Source organism: Triturus cristatus, chromosome 1_2, assembly GCF_964204655.1.
Source record: "Triturus cristatus chromosome 1_2, aTriCri1.1, whole genome shotgun sequence".
Classification (NCBI taxonomy): domain Eukaryota; kingdom Metazoa; phylum Chordata; class Amphibia; order Caudata; family Salamandridae; genus Triturus; species Triturus cristatus.
Genome location: NC_140580.1, coordinates 878843179 through 878870455, shown reverse-complemented (window position 1 = coordinate 878870455; position 27277 = coordinate 878843179). Strand labels below are relative to the sequence as shown.

The 27277-nt window shown below is 42.7% G+C and overlaps 1 protein-coding gene across 2 annotated transcripts in view; it reads left to right on the top strand.

The window, feature by feature from the left end:
- The window catches only part of SKI (SKI proto-oncogene), a 139228-nt gene extending 112196 nt beyond the window's left edge, over positions 1–27032 (top strand). The window contains exons 2-8 of one of the 2 annotated variants that reach the window (XM_085609321.1): positions 5260–5379; positions 8013–8128; positions 8862–8942; positions 10035–10321; positions 11813–12117; positions 14812–15042; positions 22327–27032. In XM_085609321.1, the coding sequence (XP_085465447.1) occupies positions 5260–5379; positions 8013–8128; positions 8862–8942; positions 10035–10321; positions 11813–12117; positions 14812–15042; positions 22327–22515 (1329 nt within the window). In that variant the 3' untranslated portion in view covers positions 22516–27032. Of the gene's footprint in view, positions 1–5259; positions 5380–8012; positions 8129–8861; positions 8943–10034; positions 10328–11812; positions 12118–14811; positions 15043–22326 lie in introns of both variants that reach the window. The other variant, XM_085609319.1, reaches the window with a different exon arrangement.
- Positions 27033–27277: the final 245 nt, after the last annotated feature.

Genomic DNA, 27277 nt, shown 5'->3' with positions numbered 1-27277 from the left:
CTCAATACTGACCTTAACCTGTTTCTACATGCCCCGAGCTTTGTAGGCTGATTCGGATTAATACACAGGGATGATTTGCCTGGAACCCACAATGTGGCCTAGTGTGGAAGATGGATTAGACTTCACTCATATAACTGAAGCCATTAGTTTGTCCATTAGACCATATTTCCTCCCAATTTCTCTTGGGCTCTTGTGCCATAGATAATTAGAAATTTGTTTTCCCAACTTGGCTGTCTGTAAGGCCAGTAATCCTTGTAAAATGGGCAGGCACTTTTTTTTCAAGTGGGTGGTGAGATTTGTCTTTGCTTTTGTTCCCTTTTTTGAAGTTCTCTTTTGTTGTTTCTTCTTACAATTTTTGTCTGACACTTCATAATCTCCAGCATATCTATCTTTGGAGGTTTCTGTCAGCCGGTGGCTAGCGGCGGCGCCAGTGCCTGCGGTTTGCGATGTCGATGAGAAAGTGTCTGTATTTTCACGCCTTGCTAGTGTGTCTTGTGAAACAGGAAGATCCACCCTTTCCTGGCGGAGCTGACCCAGACTTCTTTGCATGAACCAGCTGCAGATGAAGCAACTAAGCTATTTGCTCTGTTCTTTGATGGAAAATCTGCCTTGATGTGTTGGTGAGTTGCTAGAGCTGCCATGCCCTTGGCCGGCGAGGTTACCAGAGGCCCTAGTCATGGTGCAAGGAAGCCCTGTCCATTACTAGACAACTGGCGCATGAGTTTTGTTCACTGCTGGCCAGGTCGCCAAGTGGCCTGTCCATATCTTACGCTCATAGTTGCCAGAGGTTACTTCCCATAGTCTTGTGTAGGTGGCATGGCACTGGTACCCATCCAAGCTTGGTTTAGTATGATGGCTGCTTATTCCAGGCCTGACCAGTTGTCTTATGCTCCCTGTTCCTACCTTGGTAGACCAAGAATGTCCAGTCCAAGCCTGGCCTGGTGCTGGAAATGATCTATTGAACATTGTTGTGCTGTTCAGAGGTACACAAGCAAAACCTGCTGTAGTTTGCATTTTCATGGCCCAACAACAAAAATAGTTCTAACTTCTGGTTGTTGTCCTCACATGCATTGTCATCCCTTTCCAATAATTTTCATTGTTGAGAATGTGAACATAGATCACTGGACCATAGATGCATACTCACCATCGTGGAATAGGAGCATGAAGCGCCGGTGGAATCGTCAGGAGTTAACTCTCTTACCTGAACTTAAGTGGGTCCTCTGAGCATACGTTGGTCCAGTTTTGTCCAAAATTTCTGACTGGTGAATAATTTGAAGTACTTCTTAAGTTACATGTTCAAAACCCACTGTAGCCGAGTTGTAGAGTTTGTGATGAGACATGGCATTCTGCAGTCAGCCAGCACTGCGCCAGTTTAGCTCTGTGCAGGTCAGTACTCTTGCTGCATATGCAGTGGTAAAACTGGATACCGCATTGGATCGGTGAGAGAATGGTTCGCAGCCAGTGGGCTGTTGGGTAATGCACCACATACAGGTTTCATCGTTCTTCATTTAGTGTTGCCCTTGCGCACCCAAAAACTGCATTGAAAAGCATAGGGCAGAATAGATGATTTTATTCCTTAGGTTCAAGTTTGAAGTCCAGTTCATTGGTGGATTTACGTGTATCCACTGCTTGTCTCTCATGCTACTGAGCTCATTTTGTAGAATGAGCTAGACTGAGTAATCCTTCTCCCCTATGCTTTGCAGTTTAATGAACTGGCCGGCTGACAAAACAGTGATTGCCCAGGATCACACAGCTTTGACGCTACAGTTGGAAAGAAGGACTGCTGGTTTCGCAGACGACATCTAGCCTACTAGAGCACTCTTTTGAGACCTTTAGATCGTTCCTTTCAGCAGGATAAAATGAGGACCTCTGACCTTTTTGGCCTTTCTAGCGCCTGGCCTCCTTTGTCAGTTGGTGAGCCCGCCTTTTCTGGTCGCTGCTCTCAATGCTGCCTCCAGGAGCTGCACGAGCAGTGATAATTTTGGGCGCCTTGAGGCCTGCTTACGCTGCGTGGCTTGGCAACTGGTGGGAGACTGAGATAACACATTTCGGGAGAAAGCTGGCTTACATCTGCAGCAGAGCACGTAGCAGGAGGACAGAGAATTGACTAGCAGCACGTACTCCCAAAATATATATATATATATATATATATATATATATATATATATGTGTGTGTGTGTGTGTGTGTGTGTGTGTGTGTGTATATATATATATTTTTTTTTTTTTTTTTTTTTTGTGGCAAATGCATTTTTTGAGTTCTGTTGGATTAGTCGATAGTGACCGATTTTGGTTCCTTTCCTTTAGCTTGTGTATGGGATTTTTCATCCTTTATATTCAGGATACCGAGAAGTGGAGAATGTGTCCTGATCTCGGGGAATCCTGGCTGCAGTGACAGGCTAGGGATTCTGAAGGGCAGGGGGTGTGCAGTCTGCCCTGCCCCAGCCCCGCGGGCCATTTCTGGTGGAACGCCCATATTGCACTTCTTCCTGGTGCTTTACAGAACTTAGCAGGGCATCTGAAGGCGCGCGCAGCACGTTACAGGCCCCTGTGGTTTTACTTTTTGCGAACTTTTTCCTGCAGCGCAATCGGTGTTCTGGCCTCAGGCTAGGGTAGAGAGAGATCCCTGTGTGCATGTACCAGTCGTGCTTCTTGGCGCTGCACGTGTCCGTGTTCTTGGTGGGCACTCCCACACCCTCTGGATGCCCCCGTGCCCCTTCCACCTGCTGTCTCCACAATGGCCCTGCCTTAAACTCTCACTGCCACTCTTTTCCCCTTTTCTGCCCCAAGCATTTGTTTTTCCCTTTGAGCCGTGCAACAAATCCAATTACTACAATTATCCGTTGGATGGATTGTGCGGAGTGTGTGCGTGGGGGGCAGCTTTATCCCCCCCCCCCCCCCTCCCCGGTGGCTGTCCATCAGCCTCGCCTGCACAGAATGGTGTCCCTGCAGATCCGCTCGAAAAGGTCTGTTCACTCTGCAGTTTGCCACCTGTTCCTCCAGCTCGCTCCCCTCCCCCTGCCCCTCCCGTCCCCAGTGAATGGGCCGGGGGATCAGGAGGCGCTTGCCAAATAGCTGGGCGATGCTGTCACCGCTGCCTCGCAGCACCTTGGGACGCACTCACTTTTTCCTAGCGCCACGTTGTTAGCACAGCCACGGTTCACGTTTTGACACTGAATTACATGGGAAATGAATACTTCCCAAGCACATCGAAAAAATGAATAAGGGCTGCTTCGAAAGGCTCCACCACAGCCCGAGGCACAGCATAGTGAAGCTGCAGGCCTCTGCGCCGGCCAAGACGTGGGCCCTGTACTGCTGTGTGCACGAATGTGTGTGTGGTATGTGTGTAGCGCAAACCTACAGGGAAGGTAGTGGAGATATCTTCATAGTCTTGGGCAAAGATACCACCGAGAAGTAGCTGGAGCTCTCGCTGCTATCTCAGAGCGGAAGTGGCCTGTTGCTGCGCTGTGATGTAGTGCTGCGTGCTGAGGCGTGGCTTCAACTCTTTCCTAAACTGGCATATAATTAGGCGGTCCTGATTGATACAGGGATGTTGTTCTAATTCCTGGGTACATAAATGGAGACACATGTTGGTTGCCTTGTTCTTCCTTATTTGCATTCTTAGTCTTAAGAATTATGGTGCCCTGGCTGTGGGTGTGCCAAGAGCCACGAGGGTGGCGAGCTCGTCAGTCAGCTATGCAGGAAGGGGTGCCGGTTGCTATGGCTTTGTAGATGATGTATAAGCTTGTTAAGATGACGGTGGCCAGTATGAGGAGCCAGTCGAGTTCCATCCGGGTGAGTGTGGTGTGGTCCTATATCTGCAACTGCATGTAAGATAGACTTAAGGCGGGCCAGTGTGCGGTCCAGGAGGCCATGGAGCATGGCATCGCCACTTCCAGATTAAAGCGTAGGAGAGCTTGAACGCCAGTGCCAAATTTGTTTTTTGGGAGGAATGGTTTCACTTTCTTTCGGAGAGCGATCTGGTACCAGGCTGTCTTGGTTTTCTTGGCTATTTGTTTCCTGACGGTGAAAAGGATAAAAAGAGTGGCTTGGCATTGGTGAAAGTTGGGGTTTGAAGCTGCCCAAGTTCATGTAGTTGAGCCAAGTTTGGAAGTCTATGCCAGTGGACTTCACAGTGACTGATGCGGATATATGGCACCAGGTTCGGGCTGTAGCGTGATTGATGGGATGTGTTCGGCAGCCAGACCCCCAGTAGATTTGTCTTACTTTAGTCAGTGTTCACGATAGTCTCTGTGCGGCCATTAAATCTGCTCTGATAGTTTATGAGCCACTCTTGGCTATTGTTTTTTGCTCATATGATTTCATGCATTGGAGGGAATGCAACAGCCAGCCAGAGAGATTTTTCATATGCTGTGAAGGGTGGGGTTTACAGGCCTGGCCGAGGACGGCCGAGGAACGGACAAAGCCAAACTTGGCACTCTACCCAGAACACACTGCAGCTGTGAGTGAGTGAAGTCATCGGCCTAACAACCATTGCAAATAAAACATAAATACCAAGGAAAACAGAGTCCCACAGTGTTCTGCCGAGTTTTAAATGTATTCTGTCCAGCTTGAGATGGCATCCGATATTGCCTGTCTCTGCAAAGAGAGTGGAGCTCATTCATATGTGTGGGACCTGTTGCTTCACTTTGTTGCATTGTGTTAGTAAATTTTCTTTATTTGCGCCTCGAGTCCTCCACATTTCTCTTTTCTGTTAATGGAAGATGTGTGTCTTAGCTTGCAGGGTTTGGTCTGTCTTGTCACTTAATGTTGCGAAAGGATATATTGTTGAGTGGCCACTGCCTTAGAAGTTGAGTGTCTCTTACGTCTGCTTTTTTGGGTGAGGCTGATCTATAAATGGTGGTTGCAAGTGCACCCTCATGTGTGATTGTCTCCTATCTGGGCCTAAATCTGTGGTTGTGTTAGACTATGATGTCCGATACCACGGTTCTTGGGTGCAAGGGAGAATGAGCTTAAACCCGATGGGTGCAGCTGTGGTCCATCAACACGTGTGGGGAAAATGGTGACTTTATTGGTGCAGGGCCCCTCCAAGTGTATTTGCGAAGCTGTGACTGTGGCGATAGTAGCCTGCTTACTATGGATTGTGTGGCACACCTTCAGCTGCTTCCAGCCCACTCCATTGCCATGGTGGGAACGCATACGATACTAGTTTGTAAAGAGCTGTGATACATATGTGCCTATTAGCAGTAACCGTATGGTGTCCTACCTTTCAGTATTAACCAATCTGTTTATCTCTTGTAGATTTCTTCTGAACCTGCAGCCAAGAAACCCAAGAATGATGACTTGCGCCCTTTGTCCCCATCTTCCGCAGAGAAGGAGAAGCAGTCGAATTGGTTGCAGTCGCTGGCGAATTCCAACAAGGTACTCCTATTTCCTGCCCCGTGGTGTGCCCTGGCAGCTATGTTCCTTCATCCTGTGCCTTCAGTTTAGTTGAGGGCTCCTGGCATGCCCAGCCCATGAGCAAACTAGGCCCCAGTGTGCTGTCAGGGATCCAAGAAAGTCTCCATCATCCCCACCCCTCTTGGCCGGTCTCACGTCACCGAGTATTTACTGGCAGGCAGCAACTGCACCGGATTTCACTTCTAATCCAGCTCTGGGCTTCCAGGGAAAGTTGCTAAGCAATCGGCACTAACAAGACAAAAACCTGAGCTGAGGTCTTGGAAAAGCCGTCCGCGAGCTCGCAGACCTGTAGCCATGGCAGACGTTCTGCCAGCGCCCTGCCAGCACTATGCCAGCGGGGTACAGTGTACCTCCCTTTTCCGGAATACTGGCGCCATTCAATACATTTGCAGCCTAATGGGCCATGTGCCGAGTTTTAATGCATTGAAATAGCCGGAAATTGCCGTAAGTTAATATTGTTGGATATGTTTTTGGTTTAGGGAGCGCATGTGTTTTTTTTTTAGGACCTAAATGAGGTGAGGGATGAGCTGTCCCTCTTCGGTGGAGCACCTAGGTGCAAACACTTGTTTTTATTTGAAGATGCTTTGCACGTGGAGCCCAGCGGTTTGAAAGATGCTGGCGTACTTGTGTAAAGTGACTGGTCTTGGACTGCTATGGCAAGTCTCTGCTGAGAATTTGGGACCTCTGTTTTTCCTGTTGTCTGTTTGGTCCCCAGGAGGCACAACAAAAAGTCCTCCAAGCCTCTGTTTGTCTGCAGGCACTGACCGGCACAAAGCATCTCGAGGCAAGGATATTTCGATTCTCAGCTATTAGTGACTTTCTTCCTTTTCAGGCGTGTAGGCTTGTCCTTTGGGTCTACTGGTTGGCAATCACTTGTGTGGTATTGTCGAACGTGTTTGTCTGGGAAGATTAGACAATGTTATGCATAAAAGCAGAAGGACACTTGAAGTATATTTGTGATGTGGCTCTCTTGTATTTCGGAAAGACTATGGGCCATATGTAGGAAGCCAAATTGAGACCGCAAACGCTGAAATTTGCAGAATTTCAGCATTTGCGATCGCATTTTGGGCAGTGTGCTATGTAGCAGACAAAAACCCACTCGCAAAATAAGGAATCGCAAAATTTGTGATTCCCTATTTTGCGAATGCATTTAAGGAATCCAAAATTGCGATTCTTTAAATGCAATGTAGGAAGCACCCAAGTTGTGCGATTTTGGCTTAAGGAATTGCAAATTACCACCAACTTCAGGTTGGTGGTAATTTGCGACTTCTTTGAAAAATGCACTTTTTTGCATTTTTCAAAGTGCCATGTGGCGCACATACATGCCCTTAGCGCATATATGTGTGCCACATGTGCACACATGTTTATTTCAGGGGTGCAAAAGGGTGCCCTATTGACACCCTTGCAACCTTGAATTTGCATTCTCAATTTGCGATTCTCTAATGGAGAATCGCAAATTGAGAATGTGTTCCTATTCATTCCTATGGGCCTTCTAGCCCATAGGAATGAATGGTAAGGTATTCCTTATTTGCGAATCTCAGTTTGCGATTCGCAAATAAGGAATAGGTGGGATTCGCAAAATATTTTGCTAATCCCACCTACATTGCATTATGTGATTCTCTAATTGCGATTCCCTAAAAATCGCAACTTGAGAATCGCAAAACACGTTTTGCGTACATATGGCCCCTATATGGGTTATTTAGATCATTTAGATCGTGGTACGTTACATCGCAGTTATTACAACTCAAGTCGTTACAACGACTTAGGAATAGTATGATTTACTATTCCAACTCCAGTGTGTGTAACAGTAGGGAAGGTGTTGGAATAGTAAATCATACTATTACTTAGTGTAGAGCGACATCCAGCGCAAGTCGTAATGGCTTGCGTTGTAATGACCGCAATGTAAATGTATCGCAGTGTAACGACCGCGTTGTAAAGGTCGTTCGCCATTATTTAGAGTTTGGTGGATGCAAGATATCCTCTAAAAATTGGGCAGATATACCACGTTCGCCATACTTTCAATCGCCTCCAAAGCCTCTTGCTATTCTGGCTTCATTGCAGGTCCAGATCATTCTGGGATGTGTAGTCTTGTGAAGATGTCTAGACTCTCATCCACTGAAAATGCAAAAGGGGCCTGGATAAGCTTGATCCTAAGATCCTGCAGAGTCCAGATTGTTCTTTTCCAGTGTGTATTTAGAGTCCTGTTTTGGAACTCAGTAGAATATCTCAGTGATACGCAGGCTAGTAAGGGCAATCAATGGCCATACAGACCACCACATCATTACACAACAAATGAAAAGAAGTCTGTGTTTTGTGCCTGGTGACGCTTTGTACTTACAAAAGGGGCACTCACTGTACACCGCTCGTAGGAGCAGGCTCTGTACACGAAACAATATGGACATGTTGTGCACCTTGCATGTTAACAGCCTATTGCACACAGCAGTGTAATAGAGGTATCTAGGGTCAGGGCAGTTTCAGAAATACTGGTCATCTTGCGTTCTTAACATGTATTCTTTCGATTTTTATTTCACTCTGTTTTACTGAATTTTGTCTTAATTCTTTGTGTTTTTTTGTTGTTTTTTTTAAACTTGTAGAATATCGGCTGCATGCATCCGCGGCAGCGCCTCTCAGCCTTCCGGCCCTGGTCTCCAGCCATTTCATCGAATGAGAAGGAAGTTCCCGGCCATCTTCCCTTGCTCATCCGAGACAGGTAAGCAGGGCCTGGAGGAACTGATAATGCAATAACATACTCGGGGACCCCTTCAGACTCTTGGATGTGTGAGACCCTTTGACCAGCGGGTGATGGAGAGAGCAGTTGTTTGTTCTTGGGTTTTACAGTGGCCTGAAAACGGGGGCTAAAGCTAAAGAAAAATCACCAGTAGATGCTGGATATGTATAAATAACGTGCGCTATCTCACGGCAGGGAGAGGCGCCAACACCCTTCAGACACCCGCAATACTGTTTGGGATATATATATATATATATATCTCCACACCTCCCCCCCCCCTCCCCCCCCCCTGCCTCGTGGCAGCTGTGGAGATTTATGTCCCAAATCACTTAAGGATTGTTAATCTCAATTGTTTAAAATGTCTGTGGTGTAAATATGACTGTTCTACCGATATCTAACAACCATGTTTTGAGGAAAAACAGTTGAATTGTGCCATAGAAAGTCTTTATTAGAGCATCAATGGTACCTTTTTCAGAATGATACCCTTGCATACTGCACACCAGGACACAAGCCTCCTCCAGTAGTTCTTTAGATGCAACTGTTTATGAGGCGCCTCTGGGGGGTATTTTGAGTGGCGCACGAGAGATCCTCCCTTTGAGAACTTCCATCTTATTAACATGGAGTGGGAACGCGTCTGCCAGAGTTTTTTCTCTCATCACATGCTTTCTTTTCCTTCACCCTCACCTTTTCCATGTTTTTGTTTGATTGTTCCTAGGGAGGAGTTATCATTTCTTAGCACCGGCCCCCCTGTCCTGCAGACCCCTGAGCGCCCGGGCAGTCATTCCGAACATAATGCGTAGGTGTTTTCCTTCATCTATGTTTATACGCTTTTTCCACTTTGCTCATTTCAAACAATATTTTCATTTGCTTTGCATGATTATTTTTTAGCTAACCATTTAGATGCAGTATGGTGGTCTCAGTAACATCCAGCATTGCATAGAAACCTTTAAAGGGTTGGAAGTGTGGATGCGCCTGTGTGTGTGTGTATTTTCGACGCATGTAGTGTGTGTACATAGATAATTTTGTGTATTTTTGTGTGTAGCTGTGGTATTGGACTAATGTTTGGACTAATGTCTTGTGTATTTACCACATACACTCACACATACAGGCTATCCATTGTATGTTGCATTCCGCAGAAAACATACGGGAAAGAATTGGATGTTTCAAAGTTTAGCTCAATTTTGAACCTAGACTCGCAGGATTAGGTTACAGATGAGACTTGTTACCAGAACAATTCAAATCTAATAATATATTTGCTGTAGTGTTACAAGACAATTTAGGTGATTGTCGTAGCTTTAAATGTGGTTTTTAACCCTTGCCCAACCAGGAAGAGTCTTTAGAAAATGTTTGCCTGAGTGCATAGGATTTAGTCATTTTCCTGAAGTGTGGGCGTTTGTATGTGTGCTTCATGATACCCAGAAAGTATTGCATGCTTCTTCACCGCAAAGTGTATCCTACCACTTTTGAAGTCACCCACTAGAATAACGGAATATGGTTGTTTTTATATGGCCAGTGAGATATACTATAACGTCACGTGGTTACAAAAACGCTTGTTATCACTTTACTAGTCTTTTAAAAAAAAAAAAAAAAATTGGCTACATTTCGATGAGTAAAATCTTTTTTTCTGGAATACCATGGCTTAAAATGTCTATCCCCCAAATCTCGATATTGCTAAAAATATTGACCATGCTTATTAGCCTTGCCGTGCCACAAATCAGTGGAACAAGGAATATTCATATTGTCCCGTGTACTACAAGTAGCTCTCACGTATAAACACGTAAAATAATTTTTTTTTTTGGGCCGACACAAGACTAAGGCAACGCGTGAGGAATAGAATTAACAACACCACATAACTTATTTTTCCCATTTTCTTTCTACGAATTTGCAGTTTCTACAACTACAAAAGTTTTGAGAACTCGGTGGCACCCAATGTCGCCCTGGCACCTGCTGCCACACAACAGAAGATCATTCACAGTTCTCCAGGCTCAACGACAACGACGGCACCCCGGAGTAGTGAAACCCTGGGTAGTAGCCCAGTGCCGTCCCGAAAACGAAGACTCACTGCAGAAAACCCAGAGGTGACCGAGACGCCGGCGCCTTCCACAGTACCTGTCGCTGTCGCCGAGGAAGAGAAGGAGTCTGAGGCAGAGATCGAAGTGGAAACTCGAGAGGAATGTAAGTGTGAGTGGACACTTTTATTATTAATATATGTGTATGTGGGCACCGTTGTGTTTAAATTGCTTTAGTTCAGAAGCAGTAGACTTTGAAACAGAAAATGATTTCTTGCTGTTGTGTTCCCCGTTCACCAGGTGAAAGTAGTTGAAGAACCTTATCCTTCCAGAAATTCTCTGGCTTATCAAACTCAAAAGACATTCTCATTTACATCCTGGACTTTACCAGCTTACTTGAGGAAATATAGTCTACTTAGTTGCTGGCATTGGTAGGAAGAGGCTTGACGTTACATTTTAGCTACTATCTGACAATGCTTTATCAGTTAAACCCTGTGATCTTCCTCATGCCAGACTTGCCCTTTCGTACAATACTTGGAACCTTTAGAAACCGACAATGCCTCTGTTATAGCCTGCTGCTACACTGCTTGTTAATGGCCCTGAACCCAAATTGTAGGCCCGAGCTGCAGGTGAGGACCTGTAACGAGGGAGATGGCTTTTAACAACTGGTGTAGTAGCCCAAGCCAGAAAAAGGTCTATAAGGCTCTTAGAACATTCCACATACTAGGGGTAGAATGTTGCAAATTGAAAAGAAGAAACTGAGAGACAAACATTGGAACGTTGAAGAAGTTAGTTTATACCAACCATTATTGGCCCTGAGCCATTTCATAATCTTTAAGGGGCTCCCAACATTTCAGTGTTCTAAAAAGCAATCTATTATAAACTAAAAGTTTAAACTTTAGCCCACCTGTCAGATTTCTTCAGAGCGTTTGGACCTTTGTCATCAATATTCTCCTTCATGCACAGAGACTCTGATAAACTGAAGTAATCAATAGTGCTTCTACAAACAACTTCTTAAAGTGTTTATCATACTAGATGACTCCATTTCATCGGGACACAATTTATTCCTTTGAAGAAGCTCTATTTTGAAGTTTATCAATTTGAACTGAACCAAGCTTACACATTCCAGATTTTACCAATTTAAATGAAAGCCCTGAACTGGAAACAAGGTGTCTCGGTGGTAATGGGGTCATTTAATTATATTGATTAATCATTAATTAAATTCTTAATCTTTCTTGCCCGTATTTTATTCTGAAAAAAACGAATTGCAAGACACTATGCAGGCAGTTGTTGGAAAGGGAGGAAAATCATTTGTTTTATCCTTGGAGTGGTCAGGATATGCACAGCCACATTATGCATACAAGCCTGGTAGACAGGATGGTGAATGCATGTGTAACCCTACGTCGCTTGGGTGAGGTGGAGGGGCTTGGAATTAGGTTCTATAACACCTGCTCATAAAAAGTTTAATATCTATTGGAAGGTATTAAAACTACATATATTCTGTTATATTGTCTGGTAGCAATGCCCTCAGAGGGGATGGGCAAGTTGCGTTTAGCTTCTTTCGCATCAAACTATGTTAAATGATTTCTGCCCTTTTATCTGATTAGCTGAAATGTGGTGTTGCCAGGTTTCCTCATGAGATTTTCTTTCCTTGCAGTCACCTCATCTTTATCTTCACTCTCCTCGCCTTCCTTCACGTCGTCCAGTTCGGCGAAAGACATGAGTTCACCAAGTATGCCAGCCCCCAGCGTCATCAACACTTCGACGTCAGAGACCTCGTCCCACCCGGACTCGCATAGCAGTGGGTTGGAAGCTGAGCTGGAGCACCTGCGACAAGCCCTCGACAGCGGCCTCGACACCAAGGAGTCCAAGGAGAAGTTCCTGCATGAGGTGGTAAAAATGCGGGTGAAGCAAGAGGAGAAGCTTGGAGCGGCACTGCAGGCGAAAAGGAGCTTACAGCAGGTAAGAGTTCCCCACTGGGCGGGTTTCTTTCATTTTCGTATCATAAGACATATGCCGCACTGTGAAGTAATCAGCATGACTTTTGGTTCCTCACTGGTTAGTAAATGAAAGGAACTTACCCATGACTTCTGTCTGTTTGCCTACTCCATCCATATTTTGTTTAAATATGGTCGTTTTTATGTGCCTCTGCTGTTAATCTACATAGAACGGATTTGAAAGCGCGATGCACAAACTGTCGGCCAAGTCGGCTAATAATTGGATTGCATGTCTATTTATGTCACAAAGTAAAGTATTACTCTCATCTGTAAATTACTCAGTGGTATGGTACTGCAAGCAATCTACAAAAAGTTCAGAGATTTATGGAAACTGGGCTCACTGCTAAAAATTCCTCTTGTATCTCCTTGAGGGCTGATACTTTAACTAGTGGATAAGGAACAGGTTAGCCAACCCCTGCTTAGACACTAGAACATTTTAGCCTCACGCTGTGATGATCTAGAAGCAGTGTGAGAGTGATTTTGAGAACAGCAGTGAGGGCAAGACAAAGTACCCAAATCATTAACTGTGAAAATGAACAGACCAAGACACTGTGAGGAAACCTTGGGACACCCTGGTCTAGCGCACCATCTGCTACATCTATGCCAGACAACAGGGGAGACCTTACTGGTGACTAGAAGCATTAAAGAAGCTCTGCTTAGAGGCTCGTTCCCGGACTCCTCACCCTTGGGCATGGCTGAATGTCCGCTTGGACCACACTTGCATCGCCACACTTCAGGTCACCCAGAAGGGTGTTCCGTGAAAAGCCTGGAGTGACGAGCCTGAAGGGCATCAGTGGCACTCTGGAATGCAGCGCAGAATGTAGTAGGTCATACTTGGGGTTTTTCTTTTTCCAAACAAAATAATTTACTTTCTGGAAATGAGCATGGGCAAACCGTATACCAGCCATTCCCAAGATGGTGGTCTATCCATAGGATTTTGTTGGAGGTGACCTATCCAAAATGAGATTGAGCCTTTTCCTGTGATGTCAGTTCCGGTTTGAATTGAATTTAAGTAGGCTATGCTAAATGAAGAAAGCTTCCCAACACATCTGGTCCCTTTTTCCTCTTGCTTCACCCTTTTGCTATTGTCTTTGCTTCTACCAGTTGTACTTTGGCTGTTTTCAATCCCTGGTTGTTCAGGGGGAGTTTTTAAAAAAATTTCAGTAGATTTTTATTAAGAATTTTGTTTTTTCCCCCCAAAACCCATGACATATAACATATAACATAACACATACATAAAACAATTAACAATTATCATGCACTCTGCATCGCTTGTTGTTACAGGGTCGCCCGCTTTGGCTATGTAGGTTAAGTTACAATTATAACTTCACTGTCTTGTGCGTCTACGGCAACCGGGACGGGATGGTCTTGTGAAAGTTCACAGGAACTCTTGTTCTCCTGATTCGTTTGTCCACATGAGGATATCCTGGATAAATCGCTTTGTTATTTTGCTTCCTTTGTGTTGCCGGCAAATAAGAGGTGCAGGGGGCTTGAGCTATATTTTTTATGTACACTTACGTTTCGGGCAGTAATATAAAAAGGTATGTGGTACGTCTAAAAGCGGAATCATCTCTTTTATACATGCAATTTATGAACACAAAAGTAACCTTGTGTCCCAGCCCCCGGTGGGGTGAAGCAGGGCAGTTCCCTTTCCAGTCATGCCTGGCTCTAAAAGTAGCTGCAGTGAAAGTCCCTGCAGAGGTTGCGTTAACAATGGCCTGGCTGGGTTTTGAGAAATTGTTCAGAAGGAACAGGATTTCCTATCGCTCTCGCTGTGGACTGTTACCGAGCAGCAGTTCTGCTGATGCATGGGCTAGTTATAGCGAGATGGAGGAAACGCCACTTCTGGTGTTTATTTTTGTCCTGAGCATTTCGCCCACTTCAATACCTCGGAGAGCCATTGAACGTGTTTCAATGGCCCAAGCTCTCCAGAGCCAGACCTTCTGCATAGTGGACTCCATGCCATCAGCTATGCATGCCGCCAGACACTTTGTGTGCATCCTGACCTCTGGAGGAAGGCCTCTGCTTTTAATTTTGTGCTCCACCAAAGTATGGCTTTGCTGTTGTTCGTTCGTGAATCCTTACGTCTCGCAATCGTTTCTGATTTGGAGATTCCATTTTGAGATCATTCCAAAGCCTTTTTTTTACACATATACTTATTTATCTTTTCTGTCATCCTTCATTGTAACTTTATTACTTGAGATGGTTACATATTTTTGACTCCATTCTTGGTTCAGAGCCACTTCGTGTTGCTTTGGCATGGGCTTACACCTAAAGTTCCTGTAGCTCGTAGGACTTTCAGACGAACTACAAAGGCTTGGTGAAGGGTGACTTCAGCTATCTTCTGATGACAGAGTTAAGCCAATGGTGGGCACTTTCCATGAAGCTCACATCTCTTTACTTTACAGTATGATTCAAAAAACGAAGGCTCAGGGAATTGTTGATTTGACCAAAGGTCCAGTCTGAACTCCTGTTTCCGAATTGATTCCTGTGTATTCAGTCAGTATTATTGTTGCACGAGAGTGAATAGTATGAGTGTTCTGTAAAAGTGCTTGTGTTCTCAGTGGTTTTTTTTGTCATGCAGCCAGTGCATAGGCATTACAGCAGTCTGCCAAAAAATAATTAACCACTTTTTCATTCTTGCTCCGCCCCACCACAGGAGTTGGAATTTCTGCGTGTGGCAAAGAAGGAAAAGCTACGGGAGGCGACAGAGGCCAAACGGAATTTAAGGAAGGAGATTGAGCGATTGCGGGCAGAAAATGAGAAGAAGATGAAAGAGGCCAACGAGTCAAGGATACGGTTGAAGCGGGAGCTGGAGCAAGCAAAGCAAATCCGAGTGTGCGACAAAGGCTGTGAAGCAGGCCGACTACGGGCTAAATACTCTGCTCAGGTAGGATTCACAGTCGACTCCCACACACCCACATGGTGTCGGCTGTAAAAACACTACTGCTGTACCATAATTCCTTCTGATGACTCATCTACTGCTGAATGGCAGATATTGGGGCTACACAGAGCTCCTTGTTTTCAGCATGTGCAAGCCTCCCTATCAACTCCACTGAAATAGCCTAAGTCATTAATAAGTGACATATCTCAGGGCACCTTCTACAATGGCATACATGCAGTCACCACCCTCTGACCCTCAATCATCCAAAAAATATACTTTTAGCATAGGCATCTTGAATTTGGGCAGAAAAGGCTTAAGATTTAATTAAAGAACTCGTAATAGAGCCAAGAACTAGATTTTATACCTTCAATATTGCCTGCTGGGTCGTCTTTCTTACTAAATGCTTACTGCCAAAAGAATTTTGCTTGCCTACGCGTTTCGCTCAAAGGATTTGTAAGTTGATAGTTGAGCTCCTCCAGGTTGTGGAAAGCCCCGTAGCCCTAACTGCTTTTCGGCAATCAGGATCAGACATAGTTTCACAATTGCAATTCTGGAATTTTATTTGTTATAGGTGGCTGATGTTTTTTGCATTTTCGTCTTTTACCATCCCTCTCTCCATCAGTGGCAAAACACGGGGTTTTTTAAAAATCTCAATTCTTTATTATAGTTTTCTTCCAAAATTACTTAATGATTAACATTCAAATATCTTCATATAAACAAAAAACGTCTAGGAGTCATTAAGAGATTTGAGCAAAACAAAATTAATACCAGTGCCACAGTTTCATACAAAGACAAATGAATGATATAACAAAATAAAGACGTATTAGTACAGAAATTAAGAATTATATGCATTCAGAATGTTAAAAAAACGTGCAAACCCTTAATAGCAAATGTGCGAAGTATAATTAAAGTCATCATAAACCTAGAAAAAAACCCATACATATATGGTAAAAGTGAACCAAATTGTCAGTTAATGTATAAATCACTTTCTCAAAGTTAACCAAACATATATTCAAGCCATTAGTGAACCGCTGGAATGACATTTGGTCCTCCAAATCATAAAATGTTAATTTTTGCTAAGCTGTTAGCAGCAGAAAGCCCTTTAAACGCATGAGCGGACATTCTGAAGTATCATGTAAAAGTGACAAATGGTTTGTGTGGGGGACAGTAGTAAAATAATTTGTCTTCAAATAATTTTCGATCTGAAGCCAAAAAGTGCGAATATTAGGACACTCCAACCATATATGAACAATATTACAATCCGGTGTCCCACAACGCCAGCAGAGGGAATCAGGACTTAGTTTAGCTGAGTGTAACTTAGCTGGAGACCGATGCCAACCATGCAGTATTTTGAAGTAATTGAATTTAAAGCGAGAATCCCTAAGATCTTTATTATAGTTTTCTCATATTGTGTCCCACTCTTTGCCTGTAAATTCCATATTCAAACGTGTGGACCACCACAATCTTAAATTATTGGAAGTTTCTATAGAGAATGAGGAGTCAATTAAAATGGCATAAAGACCAAAAACTGTACCCCTGAAAGGTTTCCAGATATGAATTTATTGTGCAATTGGAGAGTGAGATGTTGTCATGAGTTTTTACTGTACTTAAAGCAAGGAGAGACAAGAGTTGAGTGTATCTATTTAATTGTGACAAAGGCAAATCAAATTCTTATTCTAAACTTGAGAATGAGTTCAAAGATTGATAATGCGTAAATACATCTGATATCCTATGTATTTTATATCTAGTCAAGAGGCCAATAAAGATCAACCCCTTTATATATGATACCTGCATTTTTCCATAGTGGGGCTTCATAATTTTAGATTAATATAAGTATTTGTAAGCTTATGTGCCTTCTGACAGGCTAATTATGAGGAATAAATGATGGGATTAGTGAATTATTAAACTTCAATTGGTGAAATAGATTGCTAATTCCAAGTCTGATTGAAGTATGGATCGTTCAAGTATAACTCATAATGATGTATTCCTATGAGGGGATAACATATAGATAGAATGGGCCAGGTGTTGTGTAATCCAATAAGATTCTAAATGGGGAAGACATAAGCCTCATTTTACTTATGAGGAGTGTAATTTGGAACCACTTAAACGAGGTCTGCTACCGCCCCACATGAAGCGGAAAATAATGGATGTTAATGTTTTAAAGAAAGATCTCGGGATGGAAAGTGGAATCATTCTAAAAACATAATTGCATTTTTGGATTCTTATTCATCTTTAGGTCTTGCCTTGGCAGCGCGCATGCGCTGCTCTAGGAGGACCTTTAGCCGTCGGTCTTCACTTTTCAAGCACTGCACTCGTGCTTGTGACGGCATCCACCTTGCGGGAGTGAGCAGCGGCGCGCAACAAGCACGAGTGCAGTGCTTGAAAAGTGAAGACTGCTCTCGCTTTCACTTTTGCTTTTTTTGCCCTTATATCGCGTGCGCGCACACGACCCGCAGGCTAGCAGATGACCATGCAGAGACTTTTACTTGTTAATAGAGGGATCGCTTTCCAATAAAGTTTTTTTTTCTTTCCAATAAAACAATAACACCAGCTGCACACATGGAGAAGGGCACAATTAATTCTTGCTGAATGGGTCTTTTAAAATCCCCTTCATCAGTACAAGGTCCCTTTCTGACGCGTTCGGCCAGAGCTCCGTGTGATGTCACGCACACAGAGGGCGCCTAACTGCTAAATAAATACTGGCTATTGCACGCTTTTGGGACTCCCCTGTAAATGCACTCTGCTCTTTTTTTATTCTACCCAGGCGCAGCATCCGGTCACATGCGCCACACTAATATTAAAATAATATTTGTAACCACTAGACGTCTGGAAGGATCCTCTTGGGGAAGATTTATCTGAATAATAATAAAATCCGGTCTTTAAGGAAAGCTAAACCATTCCCGCAGTCACCTCCCCTGTAAGCAGCCGTGTTCAGAGCCCGTCCTGACCCCTCTCTACCACGACACTGCGGGGTCAATGGGCCGCCCCCACTCACACCTCTTTTCACAAACACACACAGGCAGAAGAACGCTCTCTCCACATCACTAAAGTTCTGCAGTGGCACGCCTGGGTAGGTAATGGACCCCCGTACATTTTATGTTGTTGCATTTCGGGACTTGTAGTCCTGGGTTGGTGATGGAATAGGTGAAACGGAGCCCCTCCGGGTACGACAGTGACTACAACTGACAAGCAGCCGGTTCGTTTAGAGACTGCCCAGTGACGTAATGCAAATGATGCTCCTCTCCACCTCCTGACGAATGTGGTAAGGTGCCCCAAATCTCGCAGATCTAGTTGGGCGTGCTGGATTTAAAACCTGTGACCCCTAGTTTACACACAGACCTCTGCAGCAAGAGTTCTTCTCTCTGTCTGTCTCAGCAGAGTGCAATCCAGGTGAGCCCAGAGGAGCGAGAGACCTGACCTCATATTTCCTTTATGTCTAAAGCACTATAAACATAATAGAAAGATTGGGTTCTGCAATACAAAATATAGCCTTTCTTTTATGTCTGCTGGCCCGCAAACACATAGTATGGCTATATCTTTCAATTATACATTATGTTCAGTGAAGATGAGGTGGGCAGCGGCATTTGAGGGGCACTCCAGCAAAGAGTAGTTGAGCTTATGCATGTTGCTCCAGGAGCCTGTCCTCTCCCCATAGGGCAAGCGTTATTTAATAAACGGATTATGTGGTGTGGGGTTCCTAAATATTTAGAAGGCAAATTGACTCATCAATGTGAGTGGGTTTTCCTGATAGTGAAGCGGTAATCCACAAATATATGGCAAGTTTATTTTTAAAAGTTTGCTTGAGATGACGACTTAGCTCATACAACTGCCCTAAATACCTAGCTCAGATATGCTGTGGTTGATGCTGACCCTTCTGAAACAAGCATTGGCATAGCCAAAAGGTCTCCCCTTTAGGACCTTATAAGTATTTAATTATGTAGCACAATATCCTTGGTGGAACATCAACTGTTGCATAGCTAAACACTTATAAGGTCCCAGAGGCGAGACCTATTGGCTATGCCAATGCACGTTATATTTGCACCCTACCCCGCAATGATGAATTCAAAAGTGTCTAACGTTGAAAATCTCTTTTAGTCTTTTCAGTGATAGGATTTATATTAAATGTGACCATGTCCTTTATGCCGCTATTAAGGAAAATCACAAAATATTTTAATTTATAGTGTAGCCATTTGAATGGAACGCCATCAATAGCGGCTACAGTAGTAACAAGGGTCATTGGTAGGGCGTTACATTTAGTCCAGTTAATTTTATATCCAGAGAAATTTGAGAATGTATTTAGTCAAGAGTTTAAGGCGTTTGCTGATGATTTGGGGTATGAAAGAAACAAAAGGATATTGTCTGCATAATAAAAGGCTTTAATTTCCCTAGCGATGGTGTCGATACATATCCGCATTTGACCATATGGCTATAACTAGAGGCACCAAAGCCAGTAGAAACAGTAATGGGGAAAGTGTGCAACCTTGCCTAGTACCACTAAAATATGGGGTCGTGAACCCGCTGCATGAGACTCGACGCAGGGGGGGTGAGTAATACATGCCATGCCATTAGTTAAGGTGAGAAAGTCTTTGCCAAAATCCATCCTTTCCATTGTACGGAATAAATAACCCCATTCTACTCTGTCAGAGGCTTTTTCCGCGTCTAATGAAAGAACATTCTCTTCTTTGTTGTTTCGTAATTGCCACAATAAGTGCGAGATAATGCGAAGATGATTAGCAGATGAGCTACCTGGGACAAACCCAACTTGAGAGAAAGTAATTACAGAGCCAAGACAATGCCAAGATTTTAGCAAAAATTTTATTATCATAATTTATTAACTAAATTGGCATATAGCTAGAACATTCCAAAGGGTCTTTACCTGGTTTAGGAAGAACCGCGATACAAGCTCGCACAAAATAGAAAGTAAATGTCCCAGACGCAGAGCTAAATTGAAAACAGAAACTAATAGTGAGACAGTATGGGTTTTGGTCATTTTACAGAGTGCAGTCGGAAGCCAATCTTCCCCCGGTGCTTTTCCAGAGGCCAAAAGGCAAAACACTGTTGGTCTGCACCAGTATCCTAAAATGCTCACCTATCCTTTATGTTGACGCTAAATGCTCCCAACCACCATTTCTCCACTAGATTTAATAGAAGTAGAGAATTTGATACTGAATAATCAACCCAAGACCTATCCTTTCACCCACTTTTTAAAGTACTGTTGAAAGTCAGACGTCGCATGGTCCATAGATGTAGCCTTGTATACCCAGGACTATTGTTATGTTTGGGACTTGGGAGATATCTTGATACATTTTAGGCTTGACTACTGAATCGGGGTGCATGCCAGGCTTCTGTCCCTAAGTACAATAACACTGGCCCCGAATTCAGCAGTGCACTTTGTCAATGAACTGAGAAAAGGGGCTTATTAGCTTGGCTCACAAACTTGTGCACTGGTTGCCATGAGGGCTAGAATGCGCTTCATCTAGGCATATAGGGAATTAAATGATTCCATGGTGTAGCACACAGATTCCTCCAAAGAAAGGTGTATCTTTCTGTGGCTGGTTAATGATCGTGCTTCCTCATGGAGGCCCCCCAATAAATAAATTATCCAGGTTTTGGTCTCATGTTACAACAAATAAATAAACGTTCCACTAAATTCATTACTCGCAGGATTTCAGAAGGACCTAGAAGAATGGTCGTGAAATGTACTGTCACCGGCGGGAAAGGGTGTGGTTGTTCTGATGTGCGACGTGCCAAATCCGAAGAGACACAGCAGGAAATTATATGGACTTCCTCTCTAGCGACACGGCTTGTCTCGCAGATAAGCTCAAGCCAGACTAAACAGCAGAGGAATCTGTGGGTGCCACCTGCATCTGACTCTCACCTCTGCGCAGCCTGGGGAATGTCGGTGTGGAGTCAGTGCTGGCTTATCAGACTTCCGGATCCTACCTGGACAGCACGATGTGCTCCTGGGCACGCAGCAGCTGTGTACATTTAAAGTGCCTGGACATGCCTAGCGTTGTCACATTGAGTTCCAGGTGTACATTTTGTATGTTTACACATGGCGTTGAGGTTACTTGTGTTTGACACATCTAGAGTGTCACCTCAAGCGAGCAGTTTTCTATAATCGATGCAAATTTTCGCTCCATCTTTGAAAAAATAAAATGGAACAAAGGAAGGACCTTACTGTTTTGCAGTAACAATTTTATTATCTTGCACTGTTTATTGCAAGATCTCTGATATTGCAGAAATGGAGAGCCGCAGAGGTTCTCAATTTTAATCAGTGGTTGAACACAATTAAAAGAGTGAAGCAATAAGAACATTTGTATGCAGCAAGAACTGGGATCTTAAAAAACATTCATGAGATAAGGAAATATATGGAAGAATGAGTTCCCTCAGTGAGGAGTTTAGGGTAGGGTGAAACAAACATAGCCCCAATTTGGTTTTATCTTTATGTAATATTGCAGTTGCATGATTGTCTTCATGTGTGGATATCAATTAGTAATGCATTCATCCATTTTTGGATATGCTGTCTTTTCGTTTAATGGTTACTTAGCCGGCCCGGGGAAGGAATGTATTAATTCATTTATTAACTTTTCTGCTTAAATTTAAAAAAAATAGTTTGTCATATGCTGTTAAGAAGAAAACTAAAAAACTCCAAATTGCCTGTGTTGTTTGAATTTGAACCACTGGATCAGTGTTCCTAGTTAAAAGTTCATCGCTCAGGGGTAGTGATGTCATGACAGTCTGATGCCTCATAAATTCAAGTAGACCTATTGGATACACTGAATATTAGATGCGCACTCGGCTTTCAGCGGGTCTGTTCCCTAGACATTTTGACTACAAGCTGTATATTCAGATGCTCCCATGATAAACCATGGAGATTTGGGGGCACATTTAGCTTATGCCCTAGAGTGGGATTTGAATAAATTGGGGAAAGAATGCGGCATGTCAGTTAATATGGAGTTCATGGCTGCTACACAAGCGTGATCGTGCGTCTGGGCTTCTGTTACCAGAACCCCCCCCCCCCCGCCATCTCAGGCAAAAAGTTCCTTCTGACTCCAAAAACTGCAAACGACGCACCTCTTGTCTTGTTCCACAAGTTGAGATCTTTGCATTTCGATGGACAACACAGTAAAGTTCAGTCCATACATGTCTGCTGAGGCCAGGAACAGTTAGTGGGTCGTACTAGCACACACGTGTATTATCCATTACTTTTGATACAAATGACATTAACAGTTTGTTGCACTGTGATCAGTACACCTTCTAACCAGACCCTTCTCATCCTGTCCACAGATCGAGGACCTGCAGGTGAAGCTACAGCACGCTGAAACAGATCGGGAACACCTACGTGCCGACTTGCTCCGTGAGCGAGACGCCCGGGAACACTTAGAAAAAGTTGTGAACGAACTTCAGGCTCAACTGTGGCCTAAATCTAATAGTCAGACCAGCAGTGAACACACAACGAAAGACCCTGAGAACTAAATAAAGACTAAATATATACATTATCTATACATATACAGAATCTACGTATATGCACAGCAGAGGGGAATGCGTGTTGTATGCCTGGGAGTTGCCTATGTGCGTGTGTGTATGTGCGTGCGTCTGTGTGCAGGGGCACACATAAAAATGGACTATACATTGGAGAGAAAATGTTACTCGTTACAACGGAAGCACTGAATTATATGCCTCTCCTTTCGATTCACATAGCACAAAATCGTACTGTGCCTGCAACACACCCACCGTTTGTAAGCAAACTACTTTTGGACCCACAGCAAAAAAGACTAAAAAAATACCGCTTTTCTACTCATCACATCTCAAGCGAGCGACATCGTCCAATGAATTCAAGTGGCCTCACCCCAGCCCCGTCCTCCTCTGCAGCTCTCATGGATCTTCCGCTTGCTGGAACACTTCAAAATCAGTTTTTTTTTTTTTGTTATAAGCTATTTAAATAAAAAAGTGAAAAACACAAAAACATTATAAAGACTTTGGTATCTAAACCAATTGCAAGATTTCGTTTTATAACAATCCTGAAAAAAATAACCCTGGTGCACAATTTTTACTGACTTTGTTACAGACGTTGGGATTACTTCATTTACAAAACAAAAAGAAATTAAAAAATCTGTTCAGATGCCATTTTTGGTCTCCAAATCTCCGTGCAATGCTGTTCGCAAGCCACCACCACTTAAACTGTCACATGCGCTTGGATGGGAATTTCTGATGCCTTTTATCATGTTGAATTTTTCTTTTCTGAATTTGTTCGTCTCTTTCAACGATCCGTTACCTGCTATGGAACAAGTAAAGGAAGGAGTCAAAATGTATATGAGAGAGAGAGAGAGAGCGAGAGAGAAACTGTACCTGCTCAGCCTTATCCGTCGTCAGTGTTTCTTAACCCTGTCATAACTTGAGAACTTGCTGTGTTCACGACATGAGCACTTTGGTGTGCGAAAGAAGAGAATTAGGGAAAAAAGAAAGGCGAATGAAATGGAACAGAAACTGTAAGAGATAAATAAAGTAGGATAAATGAACTGGGTCATAAATGGATGAATTGAGACCTACATTTAAAAGTCCATCTGAAATCTTGAATTCAGCCTTTGGTTTTGCCCACTCAACAATTTCTTTGTTAAATCAAGTTTTCCGAAATGCAGTATTTATCATTTGATTCCGTCTAAGTCCAATTGCCTTTACTCCTTGAAAGTGCGGCAAACATTATCAAATACTACAGAGACAAGAAGAAAAAAAACACTTTGCTGCTGTGAATAATGCTTTTTCATTTATTTTTTAAGTAAAGTACCATTTTATTTTTTTTATGTTCTTTCTGAGATGCAAGACGCGGCACTGGAAAAGAAATGCAGCATTACATGTCCTCTTCTTTTTATGTTGTTGTTTTTAATGAGTAGAACTGCACTTTGTAAAAAACACACACAGAAACCCTCTCTGAATGTTATTCCTCATTTATCTCTCTTCTATCATACACTCTTGTGAAAATAATTTTGTACCATACTTAAATACTTAAAATTGTAAGGACAAAATAAATGTGCTTATAAGCTACATACGGTGCTCATTGAACAAGGGACTTTTTATTGTTTTTAAGTGTTAAAAGACAGGCGTGGAGGTGGTGAAAAGGTGTCCAAATTTCCCTGTGTCTAAAATTGGACAATAACCCAGTTTTTTCAATGGTCCCCTTCTACCAATAATTTATTTCCTACCCTTTTACCTTCGGTGTTTATCACTTTTCCCCAAAAAGTACACATAGACAGTAAAAATTCCTCTTTATTGAAATATATTGATCACAGAATTTTTGCGTTCTTCCAGTCACATTTTTGCTAGGTTTTTTTCCAAGTCCTATAAGATTTTTCCTTTAACCTGAAGTGGTAGCCAAACTTAAATTACTAGTACTGGTTTGGAGGTAGAAAAGTAAAGAGCAAAAAATCACCTTGGTAGGTACTTGCATCCAGTGAAATAACCACTTCCATCTTTTCTCATAGAAATAAACAGCGGTGGTCAATATAATAACATCTGGAATTTCCAAGGGATGACATACACAGGTGGTTCACTTGGAACCAGGTAGCTCCTTTAATTCGTATCCAAATTAAAGATTTAGCCCATGCATCATAGAGTTCACCCCCTTTGAAAAGTCTGAGCTTTCTAAACATTCAGAAGTGCATGGTGAAAAAAATACAAAATACTAAGAGCTTTTGTGGCATTTTATAACATGTTATTTATTTTTTTACAGTTTTTTTTGTTTTTAATCTTTTTTCTGCTTCTTTGGGCTTGCCATTTTTTCCTGCCATTGTTAAAACAAAATCGTATGCATGGAATTTAAAATAAGTCATACGTGTATTCATTATGGGCATTACTATAGTCTTACCAAGTTTTTTATTTTTTTTATTTTATTCATACTATCTACACATGCAACTGACAAACTACTTAAAATGGCTTCTCAAAGGGAAGTGACAGGTTTTTGATAGACCGGGGTCTGGTTTAGGAAGAATTAACCACTTGTGTGTCAAGTGCTTTGCAATGCTTCTGTTCTTGATGTGTAATGAAATTTAATTAGTTACACACAGGGTAAGAGGTCCTATTTTTGTTTAGTTAACTGTTTGGAGAGACAGGTGGACTGGCCTACGGGTAAATGATGGATTTTTATGGTTAAGGAGGTGAGTGTAAGGTCAGTACGGTGCATGTTAGATCAAGAGTATTTTTGTGGGGTCATGGATTTGTCCCTCAGAAAAAGTTGCACAGACTGTTGTTTCGAGGCTGCCACAAGGTCTGAGCCATTTGTAGCTTTTCTCAAGGAAAAAGTGCTGCGAATGGATAATCTTTATTCAGTAAAGATGCTATCAAAAATCTTTGTAATGTTTCGTTGGGTCTAATAAGCTGGATCTGTGGCAGTCTTACGGTGATAACAGTACTTCAGCATCAGTGTTGAACAGCATATCAGGTTGTGGACCGCCACAGGAGCAATTCACTGTATGGAATTTCTAGGAACTGCAGCATTGCAACACACTAAAGTGATAGACACCTTTGTAATGTAAAGCATGACTTCTACACGTCCTGCTACCTCAGGTGGTCCCTTTATTTTCCATTCATGGAATTCAGGTGAGAGGACGAGTGTCTTTTTTTTGTGTTGGCTATGGGCTATCTTCTCAAGCCCTCACATCCAATTGCCTCAAGAGATTAATCATAAAGCCATGCTCGAAATATAGTGCCATTATTTTGTCAGTCAATGTTTTGTGACTTGTCCGGCGAACGTAAAGCGGCTACTTTGCAGGGTCATCCCAAAACCCTAAGCAAAGAGTCTGTCCAGTTGCATGTCCCACCCCCACCTCCACACTTGAACACCATCATTCAGTAATGATTATAGAAATGGTTAAAACATGAATGGTCCTCTTTGAGGGCGTGTTAGTGGGTTCGAAAGGCAGGTGCTAGAGTGGAATATTTCAGCCTTCAAGTGAGATAATCCATACTTCCCATAAACCACCCTTTACGGGTTCAGCGATGGCATGTCTTGTGGAAATGTGCTTCTGCAGGTGCTGGGTGGTGCACCCGGTCAGAAGATTGGTAGGGTGGAGGATACTGAGGTACTTGTGCATTTTACATTTCAGTAATCCATCGCAGAAAGACAGCCCTTCAAGAAAAGGGACAGGACACAACCAACAGCAATAACCTCCATAATATTTCTTGAAAGGTCATCTATCTCACACTATACGCTCCTTCTCAAATGGAATTTAGCCAGTGTACAAAAGTGATTTCAGCCTGTAAATACTTTTTTTTTTTATTGTACGCTCTTGTAACATAAGTGCATATGGTGTTATCCCTTTTGCAGAAACTTTTTCTTATGTAATAGATGGCTTTGTTTATATGGGTTGTGTTTTACTCCAAATATTTGTGGTCTGTTTTTGCGTTAGGGGAACGAAAAAGCAGACACCACTCTGTTTTCAGCATCATACCTGTTGGTTTTCATGGTTTGTCATTTTTCTTGTCATCATTTTCCATGTAAAGTATTTTGTTATTACAAAAAAAAAGCTGCATTTTTGTATTCCCGTTGGTCAGCACATGTTTTTTTAAAGTTTTTGAGGGAGAGATATTTGCGCGATGAAAATAATTTCCCAAAACAGTTATAACAGTCAATATCATTTCAGCACAGTTTCGTTTATCTTTTTTTCCCTATGCTGCTGCTAATGACAATATTATGACCTTACCTGCTATCCTAGAGCTATTTTTATGTAATGTATGCTTTCTTGTTTATAAATGCCTGATTTTACAGAAAGAAAATAAGAAAAAAACTTGGCATATTTATCTATTCCGCTGTGTACCTTGTTAGCCCTCTTGCGCCCTCCCTCCCGCCACCCGGTTTTCCGCATCTACTCCCAGATAATATTGTAAGATAAAGGACTTTTATGAGATTATGTATGAAAATAGATATGCTCATATACCACAGTGACTGAATGTACAGTGTATAGACGCATTAACTAAAATAAAATTGTTTGTCCAGAAAACGTCTTGTAAAACATATTTTTTTTTACTGAAGCCTTTTAGATCATGATGGTAATAGCTTTAAAAGGAGGTGAAAAAGCAGAGGTGCCGAATGCAATAGACAAACGAATGATTGCAGGTCCGAGAATAAAAGTGAGCAATGCATATAGTAGGTGATCTAGAGTGTGTTGGAGGCTTAGAATGAGACTGAGGTTCTTAAAGAAAAGTAGCTGTTAAAGAATTAATATACAAGAGCACAATAGTAAAG